This window comes from Artibeus jamaicensis, unplaced genomic scaffold, assembly GCF_021234435.1.
Source record: "Artibeus jamaicensis isolate MK-2021 breed Jamaican fruit bat unplaced genomic scaffold, CSHL_Jam_final contig_432, whole genome shotgun sequence".
NCBI lineage: Eukaryota > Metazoa > Chordata > Mammalia > Chiroptera > Phyllostomidae > Artibeus > Artibeus jamaicensis.
In genome coordinates, this window is record NW_026521828.1 from 15,232,429 (window position 1) to 15,259,688 (window position 27,260).

Consider the following 27,260-nt stretch of genomic DNA (forward strand, 5'->3'; position numbering starts at 1 on the left):
TACTGATCTGAAGATAAAATGCATTATGGTTGTTGGCTATCTCTGTCACCATCCCTAACTAGAATGTTACTGGGTGGTGAGAACACCTTCACATCATTGGCTTCCAAATGGAACTCCATGACATACTCAGTATCTAGATGGAAAGGTGAAAACCCAAAAGATAGTTGCTATCTAGGCATCTACCAAACTGCCATCCTGGGGCAATGACAGCCACCACCATGCCCCATCTGGGGATTTCACGAGGGTGCTCATTCCCAACCATCCCTGCATCAGCACCCAGACCCATGCTACTGATAGAGGGTGGGATTGGCCAGGAAGGCACTGGATACAACCAACTTAGACCCCTTTCTGGTGAGGCAGCAGTGTGTGAGCCCAGGCTCCAGCTTCTGAGGCATGAACCACTGTTCCATTATACCTCATTTACAAACAAATTCAAAGATAAAGTTAGAATTTAGAGACAGCAACTGCAGGTCATTGAAGCCAGAACAAAGGGGCCCTTCTGAATATACTGCACTGTGCATGCATTGGGTCCAGCCCTGGTTCCTGTTCACCTGATATATTAGTTTCTCCCCTTTATATTGGTTAATTCCCACCAGCATAGACTTGTTCTAGTATCTGCCCTTTAAAAAAAGAAAAAAAAGAAAAGAAAAAATTTCTCCCTTAACATCACATTCAGCTTTAGCTATTGACTCATTCATGTGCTTCTCTTTAGTAATTTTTTGGTACATTATGTTTTTATTTATTTTTTATTGTTGTTCAAGTACAGTAGTTGTCTCCATTTTCCCATCACATTTTCCCCACTGCACTTGCCCTCCATCCTCAATTATACCCTCCTTTGGCTTTGTTCATGGGTCCTTATATATGTTTCTTGATGACCCTTCCCCTCATTCCCCTGTTAACCCCTCCCCTCCCCTCTGGTTACTGTCAGTTTGTTCTTTTTTGTTTGTTTGTTTGTTTCTCTTTAAACTTCTTGAAAGAATTGACTATACTTGCTGTGTCTGCATCCTCAGCTCCCAAACAATCCTCACTCTCCAAGTCTGGCTCTTGCCTCTCCAACCCTAGAGCTGCTTTTGTACATATCACCACACCACCTTTTGGGTTGCATAATCCCATAGATAGTTCTCACATGAGGCTACCACATGAGAACATTCAACATTAGGGACTTCCCCCTCTTTGTTAAAGCACTCTTTTCTTTAATTTCAGGACAAATATTTCTTCATCTTCTCTGGCTATTTCTTCTCAATTTCATTAGATGAATTGTTTTGCTCTGCCCAACTTCTAAATATCAAGGTTCTTTTCCTCTTTTGTTTCCACATTCTTTCCCAAGGAAGGCTCACTGATCCCTGTGTCTTTAAATCTCCAGCTCAGACTTTCCACTCATCTCTGGCCACTCAATCCCAGCCTCCTGTTTGACATCACCATTTATGTGTCTCACAGTCATTTTGTGCATCCAAACTAGGACTCTTGACAACATCCCAGTATGTCCCCAAACCTTCAGTGTCCCCTCTTCTCCATCTCAGAAAATGTCATAGCCATTTGTCTACCTGACTACTGAAGCAAAAATCTATGGTTCATTCTTGATTTTGTTCTCTCCCTCTTACCCTACAACCAAACCATTAGCAATTTCCAATTATTTTATATTAAAAATAAATGATGCATAAACTCTCAGCTTTCCATCTGCATTAGCCCAGGCATCATCATCTCTCACAGAAATGAATAGCTGTCCTAGTTAAAATAGGTCACCTTCAGTCTTTTCCCCCATTTCAGCTACTTCAGTAAGTTATCTACATAACACTCACAGAAAATTATGATTACTTCTCTAAATCACCAATCAGAAAATTCCATTCCCCTAAAAATGAAACTGGAGGAGAGAAGGAAAACCAACAGTGGGTAGCTTTTATTTTTCACTTGCCACATAAGGGCATTAAAAACTATGATTATGATAATGGTAGTAAAAACAGCTAACATTTATTGAGTAATTTCTACATGCTAAATGCTATACTAAACACTTTTTTTTCTGGATACTCTCTTTTTATTCCCACAAAAACATATGTGAGACAGATACTGTTATCAGCTTCCTTGTTACAGATAAGAAAACTGGGAATCAGAGACACTTGGACAAGTTACATGTCTTTCTCACAATGAAAAAAAATCTTCATAATACTTACTTCCATAATCCTTAAATACTAAACACACAGACCAAGGAAGAATGTAATCTTAGAATTAAAACTTTTAATAATTTTAGCTTTATGAAAAGCTCATTACATTGTCCTGCTTTTTCTCTTTTTAGCACAGACTAAGTGAAACATAGCCCTTGTTTGGCATTTGTCTGCAGAGGGTGTCTGGGAACCATTGGTTTAACCTCACTGACACCCTGGTACTAGTTAAAGTTGGCAGTCAGCTCAAGAGCATGTATCATTTATGATCTCTGAGTGAAAAAATTATTTAGCTGGCTCACTAGCCCTTTATTAATCCAAATGGTTGGTAGCAAATGGTTGCCCATAATACATGTGGGGCTTGGCAGGTCTTTTAAGAATATATTTGGAAATTCTCCAGAAAAGCAGCCTCCAGAGCCAATTGGTGGCATCAGTTTGCATAGTCAGCACTTCTTTTTATGAAACACAGTGCCCCAGGGAGTCTGGGATATATTGACATCAATTACTTGTGCCAAGACCAAGCAATGGGCACCAACAGCTTCTTTTCCTACTGCTGGGGCCCCAATTCATGAATTTGCCTGGAAGTCAGAAAGACACTGGCTATTTCTTTAGAACAAATAACAAAGCACAACAGTGGGGCAGGATGGGGGAATCAACACCCCAATGTCCTGGATGTCCCTAAGTCGAATAAATGCTTCTGTAGAAAATGAATTCTACCTAGTAATATTTCAGATGAATTACAGGTTCTACCTACTTAATTAAACCCAGTTTGTATAGCTATCAAATAACATATACATATACATACACACATGTATATATATAACATGTATATATGTGTAAATTTTATATATATATCAAACAAAAATAATATGTTTTATCCTCTAAAACACTAGATTTACTGGTCCAAGTATTTCACTGGTTAACAATGATCAACTAAAAGAGGGTCGGTAAGGAGTGAATGTGTAGGACTATGATGGCTGTAAAAGGCTCCAGGTGGGTACTGGAATGGTCTGGGTGACGATGGGGTAGTCACTTTCTAGATTGTGTACTTGTCTGGCCACTATGCCATGCACCTGAAACTGATGTGGAATGGTGTTGAGCGTCAACTGTAACTGAAATATTTTTTTAAGTTCATGTTAGAAAAAAAAATTTGAACACCAAAAGAAAAGAAGAGTGAACTTGTTAAGAATCTAGAGAGAAGAGTCATGTCCCTTGCTCTATCTCTCAGTTAAGGCTAGAAGATTATGGATGAGTATCAGAGAGGGCCCTGGCACAGGAAAATAAATGTATGCAAGATGCTTTACAGCAGGGGCTGGCAAGATATAGCTGTCAGGCCAATTCCAACCTACCATCTATTTTTACATGGCTCATAAGCTAAGAATGGCTTTTATATTTTTTAAATAAAAAGAATATTTTGTGACAATGGAAAATGATGGGCCTTCAAATGTCAGTGTCCATAACTAATGTCTTATTGGCACATAGCCACATTCATCTGTCCCCTCATTGTCTATGTTGGCTTTCACTCTACAATGGCAGCTGAGTAGTTGTGACAGAGACTGTATAAGCTGCAAAGCATAAAATATTTATTATCTGAGCCATCACAGAAAAAGTGCTCCAACCCTGCTTTAAATCATTCTCAGAAATAACAAAAATTATAAGCTACTGAAGTATAAAACAAGGTTAATATTACTTATTTTACTATAAAAATACCTCCAGAAATGAAAGAAGAAATCATTCAGGAGGAAAAAATACAGCTTGTGCCACTCTTGAATTTTCAAAATCTATAATCCTAAATTGTACAGTCTTTTCACTGTATAAACTGTGCTCAGTGTCTTATTTTGACTAGTTATTATTCCATCATTAGCTTCCCACATTTGTTTCCAAAGGAACTTCCATTAGTGGTCACATGGCAACACATAGTTGAAATCACTGTATATATATTTCATAAGACTTGAACTGGTGAAATGATGGCTAACAGGGGCTCCTTTAATTAAGTTTACCCCCCAAAAAGCCCTACAACAGAAGCTGGATCCCCTGAACGCCTTCACTCCCAGTTCCATTGGAGACAGTAAGCTTGGAATACCAGTCACCTTGCCTGAAGCTGAAACTGGTTTTCAGACTTAGGTTCTTAACCTAGGGAGTTTAGCAAATTTCCCAACTTAAGATCCACTGAATAGTTAGTTATGTGCTATAAGGTATTAAAAGTCTGTCGATAAAAAATGTTTTCATTTTGAAAAAAGTTTGAAAAATATCAGAATACTGAGATTTTACTACTGTAGGACATCTCAGAGTCCTTAATATGCTAAGGAGTACTGTGACTCTCCAAAGGCAAGATGTAAATTTCTAATTTTTATTTTTTATTGTATTTTTTACTTTACCATTTATCCCCCTCATATCCTTCTCCACTTCTACCATCCCCTGCAACCCCTGCAATCACTACACTGTTGTCCATGTTCATGAGTGCTTTTTCTTTTTTTGCACAATCTCCCCACCTACTACCCACCCCACTCCAAAGCTGTCAGCCTGCTCTCACCTCTGAATCTGTCTCTATTTGGCTTGTCAGTTCAGTCTGTTCATTAGATTCCACATATGAGTGAAATCATATGGTATTTGTCTTTCTCTGACTGGCTTATTTCATTAAGCATAACATTCTCGAAGTCCATCCATATTATTGCTAAAGGTAAAATCTTTTGTATGGCTGAGTAGTATTCCACTGTGTCAATGTACCATAGTTGTTTTATCCATTCATAATATGCTTGAGTAGATTTTCCTAAACAGTGCTTAGGAGAACTAGTGCTCAGAAGCACTAGCTCAGTCTTGGAGGCTGTTTTCTTAGCTGTCTAGTTTTTCATTCTGAGTCTTCCAAACCCCTGGGATGGGACAAATAAAGCCCTAATAAGTTCAAAAAGTTTGTTGCTATAAACTGTTGGATCTGAAGTTATATATGATAAATGTCATAACTACAAGTTACACCACTCAAGATGACTTAATTTTTTAAGAAGCTAATTCTTGCTAGATACTTTCTCCTTTAACCCTTTCAATCATTTTAATGAAAAATAATAAATAATATAAGATAACATTATTCAAGTTTGAAAGGACAAAGACTGAAATTTGCCTACCCATGTGGGTACAAATATTCAATGCAAAGACATTAAAATAACAAACAAGATTTTCAAAGTCCTTCCTTGCTGGAATCAATTCAATAGCTTCCCGTTTCTTTTGGATTACAAATCTGTGGCCAATTTTCTTTGGCCCAACATTTTGAAAGGCCCATTGCTTCTGTCACCAAAGATGGAAAGAAACTGCAAATAGTCACATATTCTAGGAGTTGAGCGTTGCCAAATGAAAACAGAACATTGAGTTTTAAGTAAGTCCAAACAATAACACAATAATTGAGTTCTCTCTGCAAACTCAGGGCCTGGATGAACTCTTTGTAGCAGCTTTTATACCTGAGGCCAATTGTCTTAGCTACAGCATGAAAGCTGTCTCTTGGTTGAACTACACCAACTCAGCTCTATAATTTTTTTGTACATCCTTGGAAACACATGTGGCTTATGATCACAAGACCCTCTTCTGATGTCTAGACCCTGAATTATTAACAGGTATACTTTCTGCTGCTATTAAATATTTTTTTCTAAATTAGCAGGAAGACCTCAGTGATTGGACTTTGAAAATGTTGATTTATTTAGAAAAAATAAAACTAGCAAACCAAAAAAAAAACCCACCAAAAATAGGCCCAAACCACATAGAACAAACAAAACCATTGCATTCAGATAGAGGAAATAAAACAGATTAAAGGAAAACAGTTATAAACATTAAAAACATTGCATTCCTTTTATTGCAGAAAACTTAAACCGTCTTTCTGCATAATTCATTGATTTTCCGAATATCCATATGGTTGTTAGGTGCAGGGAACAACTCTTCACTGTGTCTGTTGATCCAATGAGATTACTTAAATAGGCAGCTTTGGGTTGAAATCAGAAAAATTGAAGTTTATTGATTTTCAGCCCAACAAGTCCTTGATTTTTCCTTGAGGAAAAACACAGTCCCCTAGGGAGATTAGAGGGAAACCAGGTGAGGCTGTGTTTGTGTGCAGTCAATAACCTGGCTTCTTTTCAGAGGGCTTTCATATAGGTGTTCTACCATTCTGTTCATCCAGTCCCATTGACAGAAGTGTGAATAGGTCATATTGACTACAGCATCCACAGAACTGCATTTAATCAATTTTGGTTCTTTCAGAACTTGAAGTAGTTCAAAGAGTTCATGCTAAGAGACTCTGATGCTAATAAATAATACTAGCATTAGCATTAATTGAACTGGGTGATTATGTGAGACATCTTGCCAAGTCTTTTACATGCATTATTTTATTTAATCTTCACAATGATCCAATGAAGTGTACCCGATTATTACTTGCTTGCTTATGAAGAAACTGAGGAGGTTTAATATAGTGCCCAACAGGAAAAAATCTTTTTCAAATGAATTCACTAGTCATTGTTTAGGCTCAGGGACTTTTTTCAAGTGTGGAATAAAAGGGGCACAACTAAATCTGACAAGTTCAGGGGAGGCCTGCATGGCAGCCTTACAGACTCAGAGACCTATGGTAACCACAAAGGATAATCTGAAATTGAAAACTTTCTAACTAAAAGCAGGTCATGGTGGGTAGTCATGTCCTAGGCTGGTATCTTCCCTGACAAAGGCCAGTCTTTAACTGAGCCTGTCTGTTATCTTTTTTACATCTATGACAACATTCATTTGGAATGTCAGATTTCCTTTTTCTGGACCCCTCAAGGCACAGGGGCTGGGCCAGGGGAAGATCATGGACCCCCTCATTGTTGTCATGTTAACTGTCGACTATTAACCATCCTGTATTCACCTGTGTACATGTAAAAGTATCTATCATTTTTTTTATCCAGTCCCAGAGGTTTCCCTGCTTTGCCTTCTCCCGCCTCCCTAATCTATCACCAGTGGGTTTCATGTAACCCCCTTACTCCTCCTCTTTTGCTTGTAATGTATAAAACAAGGTGCAAAACTGCCATTCTCTGGAGAGTTTTCTCAACTTGAGGTTTTGCTTCCTAGCAATTGTCATCAGTTGGCTCAAATAAACTCACAAAAATTCTTACAAGTTTGGGTGTTTCTTACAACACATGATATTGCAAGTCCCTCTGGAATACTTTATACTTAGTCAAACTGACTTTAGTGTTTTATAATGATTGATCAAGCTATGATCCCTTTGATTTTTCACATTGCCAGACTGTGGCACAGGTGAGACTTGAACCTGTGCATATCTTCCCTATACCAGAGCCCATGCTTTCAGCCCCCTTTTCTAGGTGGTTTCCCATCACTGAAACATTAAACACAATTAGGTGGAAGACAGTCTGTAGTTCCTCAAAAAATTACATGTAATTACAGTACATGTAATTAAAATAACCAAGAAAAGACTCCAACAAGTTCTATGAACATTGTTCACCAATGTTTATAGAAGTATTGTTCACAATAGGCAAAAGATGGAAACAATCAAATGTCCATCAGTGGATGAAAGAGCAAACAAAATGTTGTCTCTACAGACAATGGAATATTAGTCAGCCTTAAAAAGGAATTAAATTCTGATATATGCTGCAACATGAATGAACTTTGAAAACATTAGAGGAAGTGAAATAAGCCAGATAATAAGTATTATGAAGTACCGAGAATAGCCAAATTCATGGAGACAAAGTAGAATGGTATTTACCAGGGTCTGGGAGAGAGAGGGACTGGGGAGATATTGTTTAGTGGGGACAGGGTTTTAATTCCGAAAGATGAAAAAGCTCTAAATGATGGTAATGGTTGATCCCACATGTGAATACACTGAATGCCACTGAACTGCACACTCAAAAATGGTTAAAATGGTGCATTTTTTATATGTATTATACTGCAAAAAAAGTAATTAGGACTTAGATTTGCACTAAAATATAAAAGTTAGATGCATAGAACAAAATAACAGTATAATTTGGGATCTCCTTTGTAAATGTTAACTTAACATCAATCAAATTAGCAACTCTTGTTGGGTCCAAAGTCCTATAAATCTTACACTTTGTTTACACTAAATAAATATCAACATAAGTAATGAAGAGGAAAATTCTTTCAGTATTATTATCAGATAAACAGGAGATACAAAGTGTCAGGGTAAATTCTAGCAAGAACAGCTTATCTCAAGGGACAGCCAATAATACCTTATCTGACTACATAATTACCTTCAAAATGAACCGAGACACTTTCTGTGAGAAAGAAATCTTGAAATATTACTTGGAAAATTGGTTTGAATTTTCTTCATACCAATACTGGGAATAGTAAACACTTTGAAGGAAATATTAAACAATTTTTCATCCCATATTGGGATTCTCTTCAGCAATATTTTTAAAATAATTAAATTGGCTCATTTTGGTGCCCTAGATTCTGGCCCAGTTTGATTATTTATATTAAAATATGGAGATCAAAATGATATAAGTATTAATGTTAATTGATTAGTCAGTGCTTTCTTCTTTGTTGTTGGTTTTTTTAATTTTTATTTAGTTATTTTTCAAGTACAGTTTTCTGTTTATTTCTCCCATCCCAGCCCCCCTCCCCCATTTTTGTTTCTTGATCGGAAGCTTCATAGCAATCAAATAAAATTTTGCCTTATGCTCAACCCAGAGCTATCAAAGGAACCCAATCAACTTTATTATAAAATTTACTGATTTTTATAAAATTATAGTTTTAGAATATACAAACCCATATTCATCAGAATCTTATGAGACAGGCAACTATTCCTTCCCAATTTTGTTATTGTTTGGACTCTGGATTTGCTTTTTTCCTGTGCTTGAACTTCTCATTGCATTGCTTCTTATCAACTTTCAGACTCTAACCCAAATTTCACCTTTTCAGAAAGGCCAACCCCAACCAGACCCTATCTGACATGGTCTCCATCATCACCCTGCCACACTTCCTAAGATCACCCAGAGTGACTTCCTTGGTGGCAGTTGAACATAATTTAAAGTCATCTGGATTTATTTACTTGTCTATTATTTGCCTTCCCCCATTAGAACATGAGCTCCCCAAGGGCAGGGCAGGGCAGGGCAAGGCCAACTTGTTTTCTACCATACTCCTCACGTCTAGCAGAGTGGCAGGTTCATAATAGGTGGATCTGCCCTTGTGTTTCTGCCTTACAACTGTGTATGTAAGTGGACTCAGAGTTCCCCCCTCACCCCCAGAAGCACAGGCAGACTGCTCTTCTCAGCTCTTCTCTCTATGGGTCCTACAGGGGGATCATTTCCCTGGGCTGGGCAGTTGGACAACAGAAAAGTGGCAACCTAGAGGATTTTGGGAAAGACCTGCTTGCTCCTTAAACCTAACCCAACCAGTCCTAGTTCTTCTTCCAGAGTTTCCTGAAGGCACTTATTAAGTGGTACCTTACTTCTCATTGACCACACTTCAGCGGCTCTGTAACTTTCTTGGGCACCCCATGAGAGATGGGCTGGCTGACTTAAGGAGGACTTAGACATTTCTGTGTATTCTTTTTCTAATGCTATCTTCTAATCCCTTAACATGAAACATATTCTTAGCAAGTTATAAGCATGAAGCTGGCCTCTCTTGCCTACTCCATTCTTCGAGGACACAACCTTACAGGAACACAGGTTGTGTTCTCCATGCACAACCTTAGCCCTGAATCCACAGGGAGCATTGTCAGCCAAACAAATGAAATCCAAGCCTACTTGTCTTCTCATTTTTAGAGATGGTATAATCAAGTAACATCACTGGTCTCTAGATCCTTGCCTACTTGGTAAAACAAAGCAAGACAATAGAATTTAGAGTGGAAAAAGGTTTTCTCAAGACTGTTTTCTAACTAAATAATGTTTTATTCAGGTAGTAATGATGTTCCTGTAAATCTGTAGTGAATAGCTGGGAATAAGGCATACTGATCAGTCAGCTATTTTGTCTTTAAAAGGATCCAACCAAAGCCTCAAAAACTAAGTGTGCAGTAGGCTTCTAGTTGGCCCTGTAAGCATGGCAAACATCTGATTCTTCTCTGATAACAAAACAGAACTTCTTATCTTTAGCAGGCTCATGGCCATTCAAGATTACAAACTAATTTCCCCACATCCCTTGTATGTGCATGTGAATGAAAGAGATAAGCTATAACCAGATCATGTGCTTAAAAGGAGTGGGCACAGCCTCCCTGCCCCCTTCTCCTAGTGTGGGTTTGGCCGTACTGAGGCCCAAGGGGGAAATAACACTCTAGAAAAGGAGAGAAACTAGCTTGTCAGAGCCAGAGTCCCTAACCTTTCAGAGCCACATATTGCCTGCTCCTGATACCTAGTTGTTACGTGAGAAAGAAAAACACAACCATACTGTCTAAGTCACTGGTATTTCAGTTTCCACTCCAGCAGTCAAATGCACATTCCAACACAATCAACCTTCCTTGATGATTTTGATGATGCTTTATCATTTTTGCCAAGTGGCTTTAGCATCTCAAAGTGATAGCCTTCTGAGTTAAGAAAAAAAACTCTTCAAGGTTAGCCTATCTTTTACTTTACCGATGAAGAAATTGAAGATGGGGGGATAAATAAACTTCTCGAGCCACACATGTAGCCGATAACAGGCCTGGTGCACAGATCTCCTGAATTTTAGTTCATTGTTCTTTTCCTTTAAGGTCCAACTAGCAGAACTCCCATCAAATAACTGTGGGCTCCCTCTGGGAGGCCTGGATGACTAATTGGCTGAGATCTGGGGCCCTCTTTTTCCCAGACAACCCATAAACACAGCTGCTATCCTGTGTGGATGGACCAGGCTGCTCCAACTTCCACCACGGGAAGGAGGAGTGACCAGGGGAGGCTGTGCTGGTTCTGGCACACCTCGCTGTGGGATGATGGGGGAATCAGGATCCATGCCTCTATGTCCTTTCTTGTTGATCCTGGCCTAGAAGGTTTCCCACTGATTCTTTTTCCTATGACCTAGCATGTGGACTTTGTCCAGGATCCTGGATCTTGGCTCAGTCAGAGGCTCAGAGAGCACCTACTTAATTACTTCATTCTGTAATACTATGAGTATCCTTTATCACTTACATGCCATTTGATAATGTAAGACATTTTCTATAACAACTAGCAATAGGTAGTGGTAAAAGGGTTAAAGGAACGGCACAAAGAACAAACAAATCATTTAATTTCAAGGTCTTCTACTGACCAGGTGCCCCCAAAACATCTCCCTTTGTACAAAGGGCATTGGTACCATCATGGCTCAGACAGCTGCCCAAAGTCCTATGAAAAGTGGAAGGTAAAATCCAACTATTAGCATCCAAGGTCTTTAGACTTACACTTGCAGTGCATTGCAATATACTTCAGAAACTAAGAGCTTATATTTGAATCTGCAAAATTTTATATTTTATGCACAATTCTCAAACATCTCTTACCATCCTCATTTTCATCAAAAACTGGAGGTTTGCTTGAAGTATTGGCTCCCATGGTTTACTGCTCAGACCTGGCTTCTCCAGTTACATAATCCTGGCAGAGACGTCCATCTTTGTTCAAAGGTGGTCTGGAAGCCTTAGCTAAATATCAAGAAGAGAAAAAGAAATGTTAGCCTTATAATACCTGACAAAGGGCTTATTCAAAAGACCCTGAGTACAGACTGTGTCGGAAATGTTAACTTGTACCATCGTGGCAGAACTTTTTTGTACTAGAAAATGATCATTTCAGCAGAAACAGAACATCAAGCATCTCGGAGAACCCATTTTATGGTCTCATTATGGACCTAGACTTACAAAGGAGAAAAGCAAAATATTTCTACGTATGAAGACAAGTTTGAAATGAAGTCAGAAATACTTTTACAACTATAAAATTTAAAAAAAATATTTAACAAATTGTTTGATGTGTGATCAATTTTAATTTCTTTTTTTAATTATAAAAATACTCTCCCCATCTCTTTTCCCCTGCTCTGGAAAGTATTACAATATAAAAGAAACAAGGTTTGAGTTTGGGCTTTACCACCACAGCAAGTTCCTAAATTTTGCTAAGCATGTTTCTTTTTCTTTCTTCCCCTGAAGTTGATATTGGTCCTTACTGCAAAGACAGATGTAATGTTATTTCATGAGATTATATGTAAAGTATTTTCACTGCATCACTGCTCATAACTGTGAGCTGTTTTGAAGCTCAAATTAAATGACTTAAGTGAGAGCTAAAAAGCACTGGAAAAAAATATATGTTTATGGCTTTTTTTTCCATTTTTAAATCTAATCATAAAGAATTTTACTTTCCCTGAAGTTGGTAAGAAGAGGCAGCACCCTTCTTCTATAACTGACGCTGATAAGTGGCTTTGGGCTGGTGACTTCACCCCTCACCTGGACAGTGGGGGAAACCACAGCGCCTTCCCCAGGATCACCAGCTCAGATATCTATAAGAGCCAGGCAGAAATGCAAATGAACAAACCAGACAAGTGCCTGGTGGGGACATTGGTGACCTGGAGAATCCAGGCTCCATCTGAAAGAGCTCACTGCATTCAAATCTAAGAGACTGCTCCCATTGGCCTAGGAGCTGGACCTTCAGACCTACCAAAAATGGGTAAAGATCAATATTTGATACCCTATTTAAAATTTTATTTTTAGCCATGTAGCCTGAGCTATTCTTATGTATAGAACTCATGTGGTTCATGGGGTAGATGTAGTTCATGAGACAATGTATGGAAGGCAAGTAGCACAATTCCTGGCACATAACATGCAAAGAATAAAAGTTAGCTACTGCTGGTTTTAATAGTAGCAGTATTTTCTTATCATGTATTTTTTTTAGTTTTTATGTATTGATTTCTAGAGAGCAGAAGAGAGATACATCAATTTGTTGTTCCACTTACTTATGCATTCACTTAATTTGACACCTGTTGACTGATTTCTTCTTGGACTTTCTTCACACTTGGGAAATACAGATTAGAGGCATCACTGAAGAAAGAGTCCCTAGGGGACATGGTCTAAAGATGTTATTGAAAAAGAACTTGAGATGTCCCTAAACAAACTGAAAAGAAAATCTTATTTTCCCATTAGAAAAATGTAAGTAAAGCTTTCATTTGGAAGGCAGACTCATTAAGGAAATACTACTTTTCATACTAAAAGCTAACTGCTGGCAAAGTGCCTTAAAGCTTTAAAAAGAAGCATTAAACAGTGAGCAAAAGAGTCAGCAATTAGGAAGCAGCCAATTAAAAGGTATGGGAGAGGGGTGGGGAGGGGCAGGTGGTAACAGGTGGCAGGAGGAAACCCAGGAGGACTATTGAGATCAGAGAACTCACTGTCTCTCCAGGCTCAAGAAGCAATGGGCTTTTAATCCCAGCGGGAAAGAGAGTAAGAAGAAGCAAGTGTGATACCTTAGTGTTCCATCATGGGCCATGAGGAAGCAATCAGGGTTCCCTGTGTATTGTTATTGCATTTACAGTCCAGAATAAGTGGGGACCAGTGTAAGGGCTGAACCACAAACATCATTAGAGAGGACTGGTCCTAAAGAGAACATTGACTTTAAAGAATTGCAATTGTTAACACAGCAGCTGGTGATTGGGGGTGGGGTGGCTACATTCTCTTTTTATTTTGTATGTAAAGCCTCTCGGTACAGTTTTCACACCACACCCCAATCCTGTCATTCTTATATACTTTCTTCACACCTCAGGCTTCTCTCAGGTAGCCTGTCTTCCTGCAACCCATCATTGACCTTGCAGGTTGTCAAATCCGAAGGAGAATGAGAGAGTATTGTAACAATTTGCTGCATTTCAGAATTTCATTATGATGTGCAGACAATTTTGTTCACCAAAGATCCAGTGATTTTTAGCAGGAAGAAACTATGTGAACAGGGGAGGGAAAGGTGGACAGAATTATCAGGTGGTGACTTCTTCATTGCACCTAACACACCGAATCCAGTTTAGAACTGTCTTTCTCTCCTTCTCCCCATGTGGATAACCAAATTAGACAAATTCCCCCACATGCAAAAAGAAATCACCTTCCTCTTCTAGAAAAGTGGAGACACATACTTTTAATTCTGTTGAGTAAGGTCCAGAAGAGCTACAGGACTCTCTTCTGCCAAACCTAACATCCTCTAGCCCTGCTGGTACTAAGTCTGCCATGTAACATAAGCATCATTTCAAAATGTCAAGAGGATAGTCACCACCCATGGAAATGAATCTCCTAAACACAGAAAATATAAGAGAAAGAACAATGTGTCTTACATGAACACAGAAAAATTTTCGATTCTACCTTGACCTAGTCAATTATCAGATTAACTGCAGACTCCTTCTTTAATGCAACATTTGACCTTTAGCTTACACTTTGGGGGGCTTTCAACTGGTAAGCTTTTCTAAGCAGCTGAGGCTCCCCAGGTGAAGTAGGTGTCATCTTCAGAAACTGAAGAACCCAAGTTGTGATACAAGAAAGTTGCTACTTTTGACAAAATTGTTTACATTTCATTGCAACAGCCTGTGCCCAGGTATAATGTATTTTGTTTGCATTTGAAAAACAGAACTTGTTAAACTGGGAAATATTTAGAACCATAGGGAACAAAGAAAAATCATCTAAAAATCCAAGTTAATAACACTCTCAGTTGTATTGTTAATATCTCATCAACTTTTTTCATCATTTTTATGTATGCAAAAGCATAGGTAAATATTATCTCCACCTTACCCCTCACGCCAAATTCAGTCCCTTTCCTACTGATACTTCCCAAAGACAGCCAGTCATGACTTAGGGCACATTAGAGTCCACTTTCTATGGCTTGACAATGTGGTGTTTTAAAGTAAGCCACCTAAATGACATCCTAGAGTAGGTATAGTTGGCATCTTATGATCATTTACCAATATACCTCTGCCATCTAAGCAAGCTGGTCCCCACAGCTATGACTTCTGCTTGTTAAGTGCATATCAAACCATCGTGTAAATACACCACATTTTATCTGTGTACAAATCTTTCCGCTGTGTGTGTGTGTGGGGGGGCAGCCCTTGTGGAGATGAAGCCAACCATCAAAAAGCCAGTGTTTACTTGTTTAGAAGCTGAGTAAGGGAAACAAGCATTGATACCTCCAGCACTCAATTCCACCCAACAAATATCTATTGAAGTCTGTGTGTGTCTAGACCTGAGTCAGTGGGAGGCTGGGGGACCAGGTTGGGTACAAGCTGAGATTTGTCCCAGCCCTATCTGGTTGTGGTAGGTTCTCTGGATTACTGCCTTTGTCTTATTTCTCCTCCCTTTTAACTTTCTAGCTTCCCAACAGTACCCTTAGTAAGCAGATTCTTTAAAAAGAAAAAGAAAATCTAGGCCACCACTCACCTAGTTCTTGGTTCTCCCTTCACTCCTTCCGAGAATCCGACTGGTGCTTCCTCCCAGGGAGGGGAGCCAGCCGGGGCTCACAGCGAACTCATAGAAATGTGGAGAGAGCAAGGAAAGGCACCCACTTGCCTGGTCGCAGGGGCAGCAGCGAGGGCGGGGCGGGGTGGGGCGGGGCTGAGCAGCAGCAGCAGCAGCAGCAGCAGCAGCACCACCGCCACCACCACCACCAGACGGGCACCTGAGGCTGCGGCTGTCCGAGGGGTCCAAGTGCTCTCTGAGTGTGTGACTGGGCTCCAGGGTCTGGCACGGGGGAGAGGACTGGGCAGTAGAGGGAAAAAGGAGAGCGGCTAGTCAGCGGGCGTCCTGGGTCTGGAGCCCTCTCCAGAAACGGCAACCAGTCGCGCTTGGGGTCCCTGCGGTAGGACAGTGATGCAGGAGGGGCTCAGAGCTCGTGGCGTGGACCCTACAGCGCCTTGGCACCTTCCCTAGCCGCCTGCATGCAGAGCGTGCCCCAACTGCCCGGACCAAGACCCCATTCCCCTGAAGTGACCCTGGTCCCCTCCAACACCTCCAGGGCGGTGCCACCGAGTTTGGTGCCTACTGCGGTGGTGGATATGAATGAGGCCTGCAGATCTGAGACAGAGAAAGGCAAGACTTCCTTTAAGACTTTTTCAGGGTATTAGGGGCGAGGCAAGAGAGGGTTGAGAATTGTACAGGTCCCAACAAGAAGGATCTCTGAAGGATTATGATCTAGGGACTTCTTCATTTTACTGCTGGGGAAAGTGAGGCCCAGAGAAGAAAACTGCTTGCCCAGTGTAGCAGAACAATTAATGAAGAGACCTTTTATGAACCCAGGTCTCCTGGCTCCCAGTCCCCATTTTTCCCATGCATCTTAGTCACCCACATGTTCTGTGGAGAAGAGGGCAGGGGACAGTGGCTCAGAGATGGAGGCAACCTCACTGGAAGTTTCTGGGTTCCCTCCCATGGCAGCTCTCTGGACTTCCCCTTTGTAATAACAAATGCAGTTGAAATAACTTCCTACAATTTTCTCTCTATATCGTCACACACATAAGCCACCAGAGAACCAGCATGCAGATTGCTTACTGAGATGGCTTACATTGTGATGGTCTGCGTGCAGGTGGACTGGGGTGGGGACAACTTCTATTCAGCTCTGCATTTCCCTGCCATGTGGAAATGCCAGCTCAGCATTGCCAAATATTCAGATTTTATAAGGGAACTGGAAACCAGAATGCCTGTATGAAATCTCCCATAATTTAAAAAAATCGGCAGGTTTTAAACATGTTAAAAACTGTCAAACAGGATACATCTGTGGCTGTACTGCCTTTTTCAGGCTCCTACTTTTTGATCTGTTTAGGTGTAGAGTTCCACAGAGGGCAGGAAGCAAACCTGCTTTGCTCACCATTTTCTGTACCAGCTAGAAGAGTGCAGTGTGATGCATCTCAAACATCTGCAGAAATTGGGAAAGACATCAGTGGTCACCTTATGCTCAAAAGCCCTATACTGACTCATGAAATATGTCAGAGGAATACTCCTGTTATATTATGACCTAACCCCTTTCCTCATCTTTCTCTTAACTCAGCCATGGCAACATTCTACCCTAGCACTTAATAATTGGAATAACCTTGAACTTCAGTGAAATCACTCTCTCATTTTGCATTGGGTGTCCTGGGGAAGGGACCTCCCAGAATCCTACCCAGTGAGTGAGGAGGAGAACTCAGTAGAAACCTGCCTTATGTTGTCAATTCCTGTCTGAGAGAGGATCAGATGATATAAATGAACATTTAGTGTGAAATTTGGATCAAATACCAAAAGAAGGCAACCAAGTTCAGAAAAAAAAGGATTTTCTTAAGAAATTCATTTTGAGAAATGGGTATTCTTTTCAAAGCAAAAAATCAGGCACTTGGCTGAAAATACCTTGCTTTTGTGTAGCATCTGGCAGTCCACGAAGCACTTTGATTTCCTTCATGGGGTGGGGAATGTGCTATGGTTGGTTGGGCATGTGCTGTCTCCACTTTATTGCCTAGAAAACTAAAATAACAACAGAGTGGGCTGAGACTAGAGTGGAAGTCTCTGGAATTCCCTTTATTTTAGCGGCCTGGTTAACACAAAGGGCACTGAAGTCAGGCAGTCTTTCACCCAAATGCCTGCTCCATCACTTAACACCTCAGAGACATTGGCCAAGTCACTCCGAGTCTCTAAGCCTCAGTCTTCCAACTTCAGTGAAGGGGGTGATGTCATTCCCATCAACTTTGATGGATGGAGGACTCGACAAGATAATGTTTATAATAATGCATTAACACAGTGCTAGGGAGCACAGAGTAAACACTCAGAAACTCAATGGTTCGGGTTGTTGTTGATTAGCAGGTTACCTGGCTCTGCCCCTGTAATTCTCAGATCTGTTTTGTAAACTTTTCTTCTGTGTTTACAATCACTTTCACTTAAAATGACACTACTAACCAGTGCTAATGTATTTAGTCATGGAAAGGCTGGGCATCCCTTAGGTTTTATGGAGAGGTAGTGATTCTTATTACTGTATCATATGCAGTTTATAAAAAGCAGACCTGCTTCACAGAGCTGGGTGTGTTTTAATCTTTTATTTGTTCAGTTGTTCCTACTCTCTTGTCAGTATTCCTATCTTAAACATGCCTTTTGGGGGAACTCTGAGGAGATTGTCACAAAGAAGTTACTTGGGAGACAAACCAGGCTGGATACTTATCAAGATCTCTGGAGCCCTCCAGTGGAGAGGAGAAGGAAATGAAAAGTAAACCAGTGAGAAAATTTTGTCCAGATACCCAGATTTTTACAAAATTAAATAAAAAGTGTTTTACAGCATTAACATTAATGTCACACCAATCCAACCATACACATTCATGTCTTGATGTTGTCCACTGGGTTCCACTGTGTTTAGAGTGAAGCAACACTCTTCCCTCTAGCCCACAAGGCCTCATACCATCTATTCCCTGCCACTTTGCCCAACCCATCTACAATCAGGGTTCCTCAGCTCACTCCCCTCAAGCCACACTGGCTCTCTGCTCTTTGCAGATCACATTGGCCTTGACCCCACCACAGGATATTTGAATGGCTCTTCTTTGTGGATGGACAAGGTTCTGGACCCCTCATCATTTAGCTATCAGCTCACATTTCTCCAGCTCAGACAGACCTTCCCTAAACTCCTTACCTAAAGTAGCTGCCCCACCACTTCCTCCAGGCTCCATGACACACTCTCTGTTCTTCCATCTCACCGCTCATCATAAACTATAATTAATTTGCTCGTGTTTCCTACCATTGAAAGCAGGCCTCTTGAGGGCAGGAATGATCCCTCTGTGTATCTGGTGCTGACCCAGTGTTTGGGACACAGACACTGTTCAGTTAGATGAAAAAATATCTACTATTTCCATCATTCTTATCATGTCTTCATCCAGGAGGAAATTACAAAGAAGACACCTCACACCTCAAAGTGGTAACCATTCTGATGACACAAATGAGCCTTTATTGGGCTATGTTTAAAGGGGGCGCAGATAAGTAAATGATCATTGGACATTAGGATTTTGTGGTTTGGGTAAAGGTGGTCATTACAGACTGAGATTGGTAGATGCCTAAGTGGGGGCCCCCGGAGAGCACTTGCTGAATCAGTTCACTCTGTCTGAAGGAACAGAAGCTTTAGGAACATTTGCTCAGTGTGTTGAAGGATGAGCGGAAGGGCACTGGACAGAGAGCAGGACATCCCAGGTCTGGATACAGGAGGCATACAAAAGTGTAAAATTGGGGGAGAAATATACAAAGTTTAGTGTGACTGGAATATAAGGAGTATAGTATGAGCAAGAGAAGATAAGGGAAGATTGAAGAACCAAATATGCTGTGGGAAACAGCTTAAAGTATAAATATAGCAGCAAGGGGAAGCCCTGAGACCTGTGAAGCAGGAAAACAGACCTCGTTAGAATCGGGGTGTAGTAAGATCCCTCTGCCCTCCCCACATAAGACACAGCACATGTTCTCTTGGTCTGATATGCAAATTATTCTGTTACTAAAATGATGACTCCTCTTTTGTGAAATAAGAAAATTCTCCTTAGTTGTAAAATAACCAGAACCTAGCACAATGTTTCATATTTAGCAAGTTTTCAAATATTTGTTGAATTCAAGTTCATGTTCAGTTTTACCTGGTTGCCCACTCCTTCTGCCAGTGCAATCACTTTTAGAAACTGCATGCCATGCCCTCCTGAAGTTTTCTTTTAGATATTACCTTTGCAAAGACCCTCCATCTTCTCTTTCAATTTCATGGAATAATTGCTGTTTAGAGTTTCTAAACTGCCTTCACACATTCTGTAACCTCAGGTTCATGATTTTTTAAATAACCAAGTCCCACAATGTTTTACCATTTGTCTGTGGTGGGGACTGCACATGAGAGGGACCGGAGGCACAAAGGTAAATAACCCAATCCCAGCTTCTGAGTAGAAAGCATTCCCTCATACATGCTTCCTAAAATAAACGCCTGAATAAGAGAGACAGAGGAAAAACCTGTATGAGTTAAAGCACAGATGAAATGAACATTTATGGTACCTACTGTTTATTCACATCCATGGGCTCATTTATCCCATGGCATTCATTGAATTGCAAATTATTTCATTGCTCTTCCAAAAACTTACACAGTAGAGCAGTGTCGGTAAGAAAAACATTGTTAGTATCACAAAAACCTGAGTTTGTTTCCTCATCCCACCACTTAAAGTTCATGCCCTTGTGCATACCATCTTGACTCTTTATTTCTCTCTTTGAGTCTTTACTTCTTACCTGGGCAGTGTCGGTATTAGTTGTATATACTCCCAAGGAGTGTTGTGAGGATTCAGTGAGATAATGTATGGAAGCACTTTGTGCAATGCTGGGTGCAGAGGGATTACCTAATAATTGCATTATCATTATTGTTGTTGTTGTTATTGTTGTTATTAAATCAAATGTCTCTCTTTGGTACCAAAAGTATGAAGAAACACCCACTTCACTGCAACCTCAACAGCACTGACTGTTTCCAAAGACAATTGCCAGGAGATTTGGTCACAACCCTGAACAGGAGAGATATTTTATTAAGGAGCTCTTCATCCACTGAAAATTCAGGCAAAGTAGTTGGCATCAATACAGGGTGACAGGGCCCTCATAGCAGAAGTTACGGTGCTTCATGAGCACATAAAGGAACTACAGTCTTGTCTAGGGGTGTCAGCCAAGGTGTCACAAGAGAATAGTATCCAAGCTCAGTCCTGAAGGTAGAATAGAAGTTGGTTGTGCAAAGGGAAAGAGAATGGAGAGTTCCAGCCTGAGGGAACAGCACAGGCAAAGGTGTGTAGTCAACAGAGAGCAGGTTGTGTTCAGGGAAGCCCTGGGGCTTGAGTGTGGCTGGGTTGTGGAGAAGGAAGGCACCATACATAGAGAAAACAGCACATGCAACATCCTGGATGTGACAGAGGCAATGTGCACTCATGTCACTTTATGTAATCTGTACGACAAACCCATAAATTATGTGGCACTATCTTCTGTTTCCAGAACAGAAAATAGAAATTCATACAGGGTCGGTAAATTTCCCCAACTCCCAGCTCTGACTTACCGCAAAGTCAGTATCCTTTTCATTATACTGTATAGGTAGGTTTCCTCTCTGTGTAGGATGTGTGTGTGTGGGTGTAAAAGTGGGTGTGATGTAATTTTAATCTCTTATTCTATATCAGAAATATAATGATTAAAATACAACCTTAAAAAAGGAAACATCCCATGAAGTTGTTTTGAAGCCAGAAGATTTAAACCTGGCTAAGATAAACCTGCTTATCTGCCACGGTCCAGCCGCAGCAGAGGCCAGAGATCCCAAAGGTGGGTAAGGCATTGGCGATGGGTAACAGATGACAACACGCCTCAAAGGACAGTGAAGCTCTGTTCCGTTTATTGCAAGTACAAGCAGGTTTTTATATTTTCATTTTAGGTAGTGATTAACATTTACAGGTGTATAGCATGATCAGTTAAGCAGAAAAAATCAATACAAAGGTAACCAGGAAAAGTACAAGAATTTCCATAGTTTCAGTTATATTAAACAAAAATTGTTTTGACCAGGAGAACCATTAATCAGACAATTTGAAATAGCTCTATGTACAGAGTTTGAATGTCTTATTGTTTATTAAAGGTCTAGAATTTGGTATGGAGCAAAAGGTACGCTAGACCGAGCAGAGGTTAGGAGATTTATTATAAGGCTTTTGTGATGTCTAACTTAGCTATCTATCTATCTTTCTGTCCAAAATGTTTCTCTATGTACTATGGACTCTAACTCCTTGGTAATTGTATCTACGTGCTTAGTTTATAGTATCTAACAAGCTTCTCCTGTTTCTTTGCCTACTAAATTCTAATTAATATATACTCCTGTTCAAGGTAAAGGAGGGGCTGTTACTCCAACAACTTTTCGACATTCAGGGGCTATTTCATTAGAGGGGATTAACTTGGGGGAGCGCTCTGGGTAATTCTGGCTCCCTGCTACCTAATATTAATTTGTCCTGCATCTGCTTAACTGGGTCAGGGAAGGAAATATTCTTCCCTTTGAGCTCACTTGACATTGTGGGCCTTTCTCCTCCTCTGGGCCCCCAGAGAGGGTATTATTTTGGGGAAAGGCCAAGGTGACATTTTTCTCAGTCTGACCTAGTTGTTGATCAGCTCTGAGAATGGCCATCATTTCTAGGAGATTCCAAATTATCAGAAAAGTAAATGTCAGAATAACAAGAGTCAGCACGACCAGAATCAACACCATGTATCCACTTATGCCATGTCCACCTGGCCAGAACACGCTTCTGTGAAGTCGCAGTCCCCATGCTGTGACTTTGTCAGATGACATGGTTAGCGTTGGACGTGGCACTTATCCAATATCAGCTCTTAATCTTATTCAACCAAATGACCTATGAATGACAGCTCAAAAGATACAATTTAATTTCCTAAACATTTGCTATATATCATGAAGAAAGAAAGTGCTTATTCACATCCTGATTGTTCTGTATGTCATTAGTTTACATCCCACTCTTGCAGGAGATCAACTAGAGAGAGGCGTGGTCTTGTTCATCTATCAACAATTTAACGTGACTACTGCAGTCACTTGTTCCCTCGCCAGCACTTTACTCTCAACACACGGAGACACACACATGGTCGTATATCAGCATATCCAGGACCAGTGTAGAGAACAGGCAGTAGACTTGATGTTTACCTGGATAGCATAGGAAAGTAGAACATGCTCATCTACCATTTCCCCTCTCCTTCCTTTCTCTTAGTGTTTTTTCTTTTAAACCTCACCTAAGGACATGTTCATTGATTTGTAGAAGACAGGAGAAAGAGTGACAGAGAGGAGGGGATACAGAGAGACAGATGTGATAGAAAAACACTGATCAGTTGCCTCTTGTACACATCCCAACCAACCAGGGATCAAACTCGCAACCTTTTGGTGTGTGGGATGATGCTTCAGCCAATGAAGCCTCCCAGCCAGGGCTCTCTTAGTGTTGTTTTTTTAAAAAATAGATATGCCTTTGCAATGCACTGGCCTTACACATGACCCAGAAGTGAAGGGAACAACATGGAGTTGTTCTCTGACAATGGAAAATACATCTGATAAAATTATATTTTAATTGTTTAGGGAGATATTTTAAAAATATGTATGTATATTTCATGCATAGGATGAGTAGTAGGGTCAGAGGAATTAATGTATGTATTTTTTTTGAGGAAAAATTATATAGATGGTTTTTGTACCATTTTTGTCATTTTTTCTCTAAGTTTGAAATAGTTTCACATAAAAAAATTATTTTTTTATTGATTATGCTGTTACAGTTGTTCTATTCCCCCTTTATTCCCCTCCACCCTACCCCCCATCCCCACCATCACCCCCCTTTAGTTTATGACCATGTATCTCAAGTCCTTTAGATTCTATATTTCCCATGCTATTCTCCCCCCCCCCATCTATTTTCTTTCTACTGTCTATGCTACTTATCTTCTGTACCTTCTCCCTTCTTCTCCTCCTCCCACTCCCCTGTTGCTAACCCTCCTTGAGATCTTCATTTCTATGTTTCCACTCCTGATCTAGTTGTCCTTTTAGTTTCCTTTCGTTTTAGGTATGGTTGTTAATAACTGTGAGTTTGTTGTCCTTTCACTGTTCATGTTTCTTTAACTTCTTTTTCTTAGATAAGTCCCTTTAACATTTCATATAATAAGGGCTTGGTGATGATGAACTCCTTGAATTTGATCTTATCTGAGAAGCACCTTATCTGTCCTTCCATTTTAAATGAAAGTTTTGCTGGATAGAGCAATCTTGGTTGTAGGTCTTTAGATTTCATGACTTGGAATACCTCTTTCCAGCCCCTTCTTGCCTGTAAGGTCTCTTTTGAGAAATCCGCTGTGAGTCTGATGGGGACTCCTTTGTAGGTGACTTTCCCCTTATCTCTTGCTGCTTCTAGGATTCTCTCCATTTTCATCTTGGCTAATGTAATGATGATGTGCCTTGGTGTGGTCCTTCTTGGGTCCAACTTCTTTGGGACTCTCTGAGCTTCCTGGATTTCCTGGAAGTCTATTTCCTTTGCCAGATTGGGGAAATTCTCCTTTATTATTTGTTCAAATAAGTTTTCCACTGGTGGCTGTGCCTTTCCCCCTTCTGGTACCCCTATAATTCGGATGTTGGAGCGTTTAAAGATGTCCTGGAGGTTCCTAAGACTCTCCTCATTTCTTTGAATTCTTGCTTCTTCACTCTTTTCTGTTCGGCCATTATTTGCTTTCTTCTGGTCCACTCCATTGATTTGAGTCCCAGTTTCCTTTTCATTGCTATTGGTGTCCTGTGCAATTCCATTCATTTCAATTAGTTTCGCCTTCATATATTTGTCTAATTTGTCGGTATAATCAACCAGTTCTGTGAGGATCCTGATCACCAATGTTTTAAACTGTGCGTCTGTGAGTTTTGCTATTTCTTCATCGCTTAGATTTATTGGCTCTGGGGCTCTGAGATCCTCCTGCGCCATTCTTGGTCTGTTTGGGCCCTTTAAGTGTGAGAAGCGGCGCCTTGGACTCCCAGGTGGCTGGGTTGTGATGCTGTATGTGGGGGCGTGGCCAGAGCGGGGAAATGGCGACCCCCCCTGCTGCTTCACACGGCTGGGTGCGGAGGAGCAGTGCCGTAGGTGGTTCACCTGGGCTGGGCCACTCAGAGTCGCTGGGTTATGACGCTGTATGTGGAGGTGGGGTCAGAGCAGGGAAATGGCGGCGCCCTCCACTGCCTCTCACCGTGGGGACCTGCCTGCCCGGTCCAACCGCCCACTCCCTCGCCTGTCCACCCTCGCACAAATGCGCGACCTCAGTCAACACGCAGCCCCGGGCCCGACTGTCTCCCCTGCGGTCGCTCGCCTGGTTGCTCGCTCGGTCGCTCACTAGGTCTGACCCTGCGCCTGGATTCCGCCGGCCTGAGTACGTCTGGCCGAGTCCTCCTGTGCAACCCTGCTCCACCAGCCGCTGGTTTCGCCCCTTACTGGTCAGGCTGAAGAATTTGTTGTTAACGGACTTCCGAAAAGTTCAATTTTCCATGTTCTGGCTGTGTTTTCTGTTGCTAATATTTAGTTTTCTCTAATCTTGGTTGTGTGAGAAGGCACGGCACATCCACCTATGCCTCCATCTTGGCGGAAGTCTCTAATGTATGTATTTTTTAATTAATGTATGTATTTTTGTCCTGGCATCTAGTTCATAAATTTGTGACATTCTTGGTATAATTTTTTTTCCCTAAGAAAATTGCTCTGTTTAGAACCAAATTATTTCTCACTCTAGCCTAGCCATGATGTAATTAGAAATATTTTCCCTAGACAAATTTTTCTGGTTTTAGAGGATGTTTTATCGAAAAATCTAGAAAAGGCAAAAATGAAACAATCCAGGGTACCAGTGAAACCAGAAAGTTGTGAGATATCTTCATGTGCCCATGAAATTAGGGAGCAAACCTGTCCTTTGCTCCTGTCACAGCATGTCTCCTTCAGATGCTCATCCAAGGAAGGTGTTGTGGTCCTCAGGGGACCTGTCCTAGTTCCTACAATTCTGTTTAATCCATCATTATGTACATCACTGGGTATGGAAGTGACTTACATTTTAACAGATTCCAATACCCAACACTAAAAGAGGAATAAAAGATACATTTTGCTTTTCTATATCCCAAAGTAGGCCAAATATTCTGAATACTAGTTAAATTCATGAAGCATTACTTCTAAGTCAAAATCCTCTTCTGCAAACCCCATTGCTGCATCACTGGTTTTGAAGTAATTTCAAATATACTTTATTTTAGGGTGCCCATTCTTTAGTGAGTGCTTTAATAATTTAGCTTCTATAGAAAATGGCTGAGGACCAAGAGGATGGTGGTCAAGATACAGATTTTTGAAAGGATCCTTTTATAAGAACAAAATTAAGTACCTAAAAGCTGAATTACTAAAGTAATTAAGTATACTTTTTGTATTCCAAAGGCAGTTTTTCAAAAAGTGTCTGCAAAATTGTTCAGATCAGCATGACACAGTTCACAGTGACTTATTTCAGAAAATTTCACTGTCAGACACTGCCTTTTGGTGAACTTAATGTCCAAAAGATTTTAATGACAATCCAAGAAAGCATCTTATTATCATTTATGGTGCTTCCCTTTTTCTAAGTAGCAAATAATAATAATAATAATAATAATAATAATAATAATAATAATTGGAATCATAATCAGAACAGAAAGAAGGGAAATAAATTAATGCCCCCAAATAATAACAACTATCTAGTGCTTTTTATGTGCCAGGGGCTGAGGCTGATACTTTACTCATACTTCTGGTTCAATGCTACCAACATCAATTTTCAGTCAAAAGTACTGAGGATTAAAGAGGTCAGATAGTTTTCTCAGAGACACAAGATAGAAGCCTCAAGTCTGAGTTCAAGGGCATCCCTTTCATCCTTGCAGAATTCCTCCTTCAGTTATGACTTGCACAGATCTATAATTAGAATAGTGGGGTTCACCTGTCACCTGAAACACTCTCTGGGTTTATCTTTGCACCTGTGGCCGTGCCTTTAGCTCACTCCTGGGATATGACTTGCCATCTGTTAAAGAGGTTGGACTGGGTGGTTTCCTTGGTCCCCCCTTGTGCTGCTGTTCTGTGACTATGGAACATGTCCTATGAACTAAGGTTAAGATGACCAACTAACACAGTTTGCCTGAGTGTGGGACTTTCAGGGCTAAGAACATCAGGATAATCTGGGACAAACCTGGGCTGTTGGTCACCAACAACAATCCCCCTCATACATCCACCCCATTATTCTGGGCACAACTGTTCGTTGGACAGTTCTTGGAACTCCTCTGACTGGGACTACAGTTTCTTAGATAAACTCTTGAAGAACTGGAGTGTGACATAGATTATTTGAAGGGATCTGGCATGTGCTTCCTCCCACCTTACGTGTTATGCTCTAGTTGTTGGGATAGTTTCACCCTCATTCCTTTCCCCTCAAAAGAGTGAAACGGTTTATTCTTCAAATTTGCCTTGGCCTCAATACTTGAGAAATACACACTGACAGTACCATGGCTGTTGTAACGCATTTCAAATGATGTCCTCTGATGAAAAGGAATGGTTATATAGTAACAATAACTTCATTTTACTGAACACTTACTCTTTAAAAGGTACTTTATGTACACTAACTGAATTTTAACAGAAGTGATTCCAGGTAGCCGCTATTATCCACACCTTAAGAATAAAGCAACTGAGACTCAGATAAGGTAAGTAATTTATGGAATCCCCTAAACT

At 40.5% G+C, this 27,260-nt stretch overlaps 1 protein-coding gene across 3 annotated transcripts in view; it reads right to left on the reverse strand.

Annotated features, from left to right (window-relative positions):
- The window catches only part of STK32A (serine/threonine kinase 32A), a 110,021-nt gene extending 94,477 nt beyond the window's left edge, over positions 1–15,544 (reverse strand). For all 3 annotated transcript variants that reach the window (XM_053665857.1, XM_037161954.2, XM_053665856.1), the window contains exons 1-2: positions 15,457–15,544; positions 11,578–11,715 (exon numbers count right to left, since the gene is read on the reverse strand). In XM_053665857.1, coding sequence (XP_053521832.1) covers positions 11,578–11,629 — 52 coding nt within the window. In that variant the 5' untranslated portion in view covers positions 11,630–11,715; positions 15,457–15,544. The remainder of the gene's footprint in view (positions 1–11,577; positions 11,716–15,456) is intronic.
- Positions 15,545–27,260: the final 11,716 nt, after the last annotated feature.